Source organism: Canis lupus, chromosome 32, assembly GCF_048164855.1.
Source record: "Canis lupus baileyi chromosome 32, mCanLup2.hap1, whole genome shotgun sequence".
Lineage (NCBI taxonomy): Eukaryota > Metazoa > Chordata > Mammalia > Carnivora > Canidae > Canis > Canis lupus.
Window position 1 is genome coordinate 13,826,810 of NC_132869.1, and position 6,610 is coordinate 13,833,419.

General features: G+C 49.2%; 1 protein-coding gene across 2 annotated transcripts; it reads left to right on the top strand.

Annotated features, from left to right (window-relative positions):
• Positions 1-577: 577 nt before the first annotated feature.
• On the top strand, positions 578-6,575 carry CKMT1A (creatine kinase, mitochondrial 1A). Of its 2 annotated transcripts, none has more exons than XM_072809292.1 (10): positions 578-728; positions 1,550-1,867; positions 2,502-2,700; positions 2,904-2,999; positions 3,374-3,595; positions 3,731-3,816; positions 3,938-4,061; positions 5,664-5,798; positions 6,008-6,133; positions 6,337-6,575. In XM_072809292.1, exons 2-10 carry the CDS (start codon positions 1,719-1,721, stop codon positions 6,451-6,453), a joined length of 1,254 nt encoding a protein of 417 aa, XP_072665393.1. In that variant the 5' UTR covers positions 578-728; positions 1,550-1,718; the 3' UTR covers positions 6,454-6,575. The 2 variants fall into 2 exon arrangements, with proteins under 2 accessions (XP_072665393.1, XP_072665394.1); XM_072809293.1 differs by having other exon boundaries at positions 590-728; positions 1,583-1,867.
• The last annotated feature ends 35 nt before the right edge of the window (positions 6,576-6,610 follow it).

A 6,610-nucleotide genomic window follows, 5' to 3' on the forward strand; every position in this document is an offset into this window, starting at 1 on the left:
TACAGAACTCTATCCTTTGATAATTGCTCTCCTACCAGAAGAAGGAATTAAGTGACAGACACAGAAGAGAGGTGGATGGCTCTTAAGGATACCCACAAAGTATAGGAGTAGAGGAGTGGGGTCTCATCAGTGGGGCCAGAGAACAATGTGAAGGGAATTTCTCTTTCTCAAATAAGATTTCCAAGTATCTTACTATCTTGTGGGTATGCCAAGACAGCTGAGAAAAGGAACTAACACCACCATGCCTACCCCACCTTAACTGACTTTCTATACTGAAGTCCCACATCTATCTCTATATTGGCTCCAGTATTCATTCTCTTTCCTGCCAGGACAAAGGTCAAGTCACACCTAAGTCACATTTTGAGGTCTGGGTACACACCCTCTCAATTCTGAATACACACCTTGTGAGGAGAGAGGACAGAGGACCAGTAGGAAGGCAGCGATTCCCTGGCAACCTTATGCCCTTGAACACCACTCCGCCTTACATTCTGGATTAAACAGCATTAGGGAGCCAAGAGAGGCAACACTTGTGGTGGTTGGAGACCTGTGCCTGCCTGTCCCATTCCTATACCTCGTCATCTTACCACACCCTTCACTTCTCCTTATGCTCCCCTCCAGTCCAGGAACTGGAAGCTACAAAGAGGGAGCAGAAGGGAGAGGCGGAAGAGAAAACTAACAATTCCCTGTCCAACCCCAGCTCCATACCCAGTGCAACCAACAGGTAACAGGTAGGCAAGCTTGCAGAGAATACTCAGAGGGAGTCCTGTGGGCAGCAAATAGTTCTGAACAAGGATAAAGCTTGAAGAATTAAAAGATCAAAGGTGAAGTAGAAGCTCCGGAGGAGGGTTGAGGGGAGAAAAGCTGGAGATCATGAGAAGTGGAGGCAGGACTTACGGCTTCAGTCTTGGGAGCGGAGTGGGGGTAGAGAACACAATATAAATGGGGTAAGAATTAATGTTTCTCTGGTTCCTCTCAGGGAATTCTTATAAGAATAGCTCAGGTGTCGCAGGAGGGCACCTTGGTCCTCTTCCTGGTTTTAAGGAGAAGGTGACCTTGAGCCACCCAGTGTCTTTTCCTGTGCCTGTCTCTGCGTGCTCTCTTCATGTCTTTCTCCGGTATCTGTACTTCTTTGGCGGTTTCTCCCGCGGCCGCCTCCCCTGGGCATATGAAGAGGTTGCAGGGGAAGGCCGAAAACTAGAGAAGGTTGTGCAATGTCACTTTCACACTCAGAGTGACGAATCGGGTTCCCAGTTAAATGGAGAGGCTTGGGGGAAGGGTGTTCAGCTTTCTCGGGTCCCCTTGGGTGCTGTCCTGTACTTGGTGCTGAAATCTGGGCGACCTCATCCCAGGTGGGCCCGCATCCCCGGCCTACGGCGGGGAGCTCCCGGTCCCTATTCTACCTGGCGGTGCTTCCCACCTCTGCCCTCGCACACCTAGCGCGGTCGCAGGCGGAAAGGCGGGGCCTGTGGGAGCCCCACCCCTGGAGACTGCGGCTGGGGCCTCCCTCTCCTCCACCGCCCGCCGCTAGCTCATTGCGCCTCTCCTGCAGTCCGGTTGGAACCCGCTCCCTCTCCCGCTCCAGCCTCCACTCCGGCCCCCATTTCGGCTCCAGCTTCGCACCCAGTTCCGGCCCTCAGACCTCCTGGTTGCACCCTCCCTCCCCGTTCCTGCCCTGCGCCAGCTCCCGCTCCGGGATTGAATAGCCGGAACCTCAAGCCATGGCTGGTCCCTTCTCTCGTCTGCTGTCCGCGCGCCCGGGGCTCAGGCTCCTAGCTTTGGCTGGAGCTGGGTCTCTAGCCGCTGGGTTTCTGCTCCGCCCGGAACCTGTAAGAGCCGCCAGTGAACGACGGAGGCTGTATCCCCCAAGGTATCAGTGTCTGAGGCGCAGCGGTGTGTGTGGGGGAGGTGGTGACAGGAACGAAGATGGGGATGGAGAGGAGGACCTGGGCAACAGAGAAGGGTTATAATCACGAAGGCTCTGGAGTACAGTGCTGTACAATCTGGAAACGTCAGTGGATTGGGGATTGAGGCCAAAACCGTGAGGCTAACGCATTCCTGGGGACCTGTAACCCGCAGTCTCCGCCCCCAAGCCCGCTCGGCCCTGAGTTCTGGCTGCACCCACTCTGCCCAAATCCCTAATTGAGAAACCAGGAACTATCCTTTTCGCTTTCCTCCATCTCCTTTCCTGCTGTTTCCCCTAATTTCCTGAATTCCCGTCCTTGGTCTTTCCCCTCCCCCATCCCTAATGCTGTGCTAATGGTAGGAAAGAACTGAGCAAATCTGGGGGAATTGAGCCCGCCAGCCAAAGGAAACTGGAACTGTTGGGAAAGAATAGACCCTGAAAGTCCCTAAAGAGATTACCAAGATTTAGCCTCCCTCTAATCTTCCCTTCTCCTAAGGAGCAAAGCTAGACATGGCTAACTGGATAGCTCCCATCTGACTGCACTGGGTCTAGGCCCCCTGTGCCCTCTCTCCATGGTTACTGGGTACCCCCTCCCTAGCGCTGAGTACCCAGACCTACGAAAGCACAACAACTGCATGGCCAGTCACCTGACCCCAGCAGTCTATGCCCGGCTCTGCGACAAGACCACACCCACTGGTTGGACGCTAGATCAGTGTATCCAGACTGGCGTGGACAACCCCGGCCACCCCTTCATCAAGACTGTGGGCATGGTAGCTGGAGATGAGGAGACCTATGAGGTAGGGGGCCCCCAGAGTTTCCCTGATGACCCAACTCATCTTCCCAGTAATCCCAGCTCGTTCCCCCAACAGACCCTTCACTTTCCCTTAAGGCTGGACCTTCCATACTCATGTTTTCTGACCCAGTGAAATCAATCCACGACTAAGGCCCTGAAAGGGATCCCCTCTCTTTAACCACCCTCTCCCTCTTAATTCCCCATCAGGTATTTGCTGAGCTGTTTGATCCTGTGATACAAGAACGACACAATGGATATGACCCCCGAACAATGAAACATACCACTGACCTGGATGCCAGCAAGGTAGGTCAGATATTCCGCTTCTGATTTGCATTGCCTTATGTACAACGCTCTGTTTCTCCAATCCCTTCACCTTAATTGCTTCCTGACTCAGAGTCATTAGACTGCTGAGCTTTTAGTCTTGGTGCGGGGGAAGGAATTGTATCTTAAGAAGCAGCAGATATGGAGAGAAGGTGGATGAGAACGACCATACCCCAAAATAAGCAGTTTGGGGAGGGTTCATATTGCCCCCTTCATTTGGAGTACTTGCCCTTTGGACTTCTTCCAATGCATGCAGTGAGGATCCTTACAGTTCTTAAAGTCTCTCCTTTCCCCAGGGCCCTCAGTTCCCACCCACTGTGTTTCTGTGACATATATTAATTTCTCTTATTCCCTAGATCCGTTCTGGCTACTTTGATGAGAGGTATGTATTGTCCTCGAGAGTCAGAACTGGCCGAAGTATCCGCGGACTCAGTCTCCCTCCGGCATGCACTCGGGCAGAGCGACGAGAGGTGGAACGTGTTGTAGTGGATGCATTGAGCGGCCTGAAGGGTGACCTGGCTGGACGTTACTATCGGCTCAGTGAGATGACAGAGGCTGAACAGCAGCAGCTTATTGATGTGAGGGGCGTTGAGAGGGAGTTGGGTTAAGGAAGCAGATGGAAAGAAGAGTCAGAGGGGAGGGTTGGCCAGATGAGATAGAGGCCCAGAGGCTACTGTGAAGATTCTTAAACCAAGTCCTTTTACTTGCTTCAGGATCATTTCCTATTTGATAAGCCTGTGTCCCCATTGCTGACTGCAGCAGGAATGGCTCGAGACTGGCCAGATGCTCGTGGGATCTGGTATGAGGCTTAACTTACCTTTTTTTGTCCCCATGTCCCTTACGTGCCTCTTATTCCTCTATCTCCCCCAGTTCTTGACCTGCCTCTTGATCCCTGTCTTTCCCTCTTTTCTACTCTTCAGGCACAACAATGAGAAGAGCTTCTTGATCTGGGTGAATGAGGAGGATCATACACGGGTCATCTCCATGGAGAAGGGTGGCAACATGAAGAGAGTGTTTGAAAGATTCTGTCGAGGCCTCAAAGAGGTTGGAGAAGAATGTATAAGGGAACTAGGTGGGAGGACATAAGGAAAACCCAAAGACCATACCACCTAATTTATCAACCAATTCAGGACACTTTTGATAGCAAAAGGGATCACCATCAATCATTGCAGGACAATATATTAGGACTGTCCAGGGAAAACCAGGAAATATGGTCACCCAAGAATAGAAGATAGAAAGAATGTCACGAGTCCAATGTAGTAAATAAAGCAGTTGCCAGATAAGACAAAAAGAATAACTGAGATAGTGGGTCAGTGCCTGGAATGTGTGGAGTGTGCAGATAAAGAAAAATCTGAACCTGGATCATTGCAGGGAATGAAAGCTTGGTATGTTCATGATTTCAGTGTAACCAAGGTTGGCCTTTGCTCTGAATTCTGTCTTTCTTGCTAAAGTATCATGTCTGGTTTTAAGCTGAGAGGAGGGGGGAGACCAGGGAAAATGAAAGATGGAATGGCTGAAGTTCCAGAATGTGTGGCTCTACTGAATCTTCAATCTTATATGGTTTAGGTCTCTATATTCTATTCTAGATTAGAAATCCCCATAAACCCAGTTCTTATTGTGTATTCTCATATATACAATTCTATTTTGGACTCGTAAAGACAGAGAGCTCCTCTTCTTTTAGATTCTAGCTAGGAACTTTTTATTGTTTTTGGCAAATAACAGATAACATATTCTGACTGTAAGTGGTAGGGAAGTGCTTTTCAAATAATATTCCTCAGGTTTCTCATCTGTGAAATTAGTATAATAAGGCTTCCTACATTTTATGTTGTTGTGGGGATTAAATGAGAAAAAGGCATGTAAAATGCCTGGCCTATAATCAATGTTCAATAAGTGTTACCTCCCATTATTATTTTTCTAGATGGAAGAGTTTCCCCTTGTTCAACATGTAAAATAATCCCCCATGCCATGGTTTTTTCCTAAACTATGAACAAGATCCCCTTTACTCACATTAGGTAGTTTTCATGTCCATCACTTCAGCAGATCCCCTGTCTTTTGAACTCTAATGGTCACCTCCATGATTAGGATGCTCAAGTGAAACAAAACACCCTTTCCACAATCCCCTTCCCACCTCATCAAGCATACACATAACTCTGAGTGCGGCTCTTCTGGACTGTTTTCACCTTTCTCTATGACTTCTCACATGTGCTCTCTCCACAGCTAACAGAAGGCTCTCTTGCCTCTTCCTGTTGCAGAGCCTACACCCTCATTTTATGTGTGAAAGAACCCTTCCAAACTCCAGCCTCATTAGCAAAGCAAAGATAATCCATGCATGCTGAGCTCATTAAATAATCATTCCTTTCTCAGTTCAGTTTACCACCTCCACTCATTTCCCTAGATCATCCTGAATGCATCATTCTCCCAAGTTTCTCTTCTTCCACACACAATATACTTTTCTGTAATCTCACCATTATAGGCTTGCAACATCAAAATTACCTTGTATGTGTGATAATAACAAAGCATTTACACACACACAGCACTGTCATTTTTTCATAGCCCAAGTTTCTGGTTCTAGAGTTCCTGTAGGTCTGGTTAAGGGAGGGTTCACGTATCCCTGACTTTTCACTAACAGCGACTTTGTGGACTCAGGTGGAGCGGCTGATCCAGGAGCGTGGCTGGGAGTTCATGTGGAATGAGCGTTTGGGATACATCTTGACCTGTCCGTCTAACCTGGGCACTGGACTTCGGGCAGGAGTGCACATCAAACTGCCCCTGCTAAGCAAAGTAAAGGAGTTGTGGGGTTAGAGTGGGGTGTGAATGAAGAAGGTGGCTGTGTGTAGATGGGAGGGTGTGGGCATTTTGGAAAGGAGCCAGACACATTGTGGCTTAGAAATATTAGGGGAAAGAGTTCTGAGCAGGTTCAAAGCTCTTTCAGGTAAAATCAGTCTCTGCCCCAATTGATCCTGCCCTTAACCCTGTGCCCTCCCCTCTAGGACAGCCGCTTCCCAAAGATCCTGGAGAACTTAAGGCTCCAAAAACGTGGTACTGGAGGAGTGGACACAGCTGCCACAGGCAGCGTCTTTGACATCTCTAATTTGGACCGACTGGGCAAGTCAGAGGTGAGATCCTTAGGGATTAGGGTGAAGAGAGATATAGGTCTGTGGGGGTTGAGCTATGACGGTGAGTGAACCCCAGGAATCTGAAATGAAATTCAGGTTGAGTGGGGAGGAGCCTGGAAATGAGTGCCTAGAGCAGGCAAATCAGCACTAAAGAAGGAAACTCAAGTTATGGGAAGCAGAAATCAAGGGTTAGTGTCCTTCAGGTGGAGCTGGTGCAGCTGGTCATCGATGGAGTAAACTATTTGATTGATTGTGAACGGCGTCTGGAGAGAGGCCAGGATATCCGCGTCCCTCCACCTCTCGTCCACAATAAGCATTAACTCCCCATTCCCCGAAGATGACTCAAGATCCCCAGGACTTCTATCCATTCTAATGTGGCCCATTCTACTTGCCCTGGATGCCCCTAACTCCCTTCTGTCCTAGTAAAGACTCCTTGCTATGCTCTAGTTGTCTTTGTTATTTCTAATGGTTGGGGTG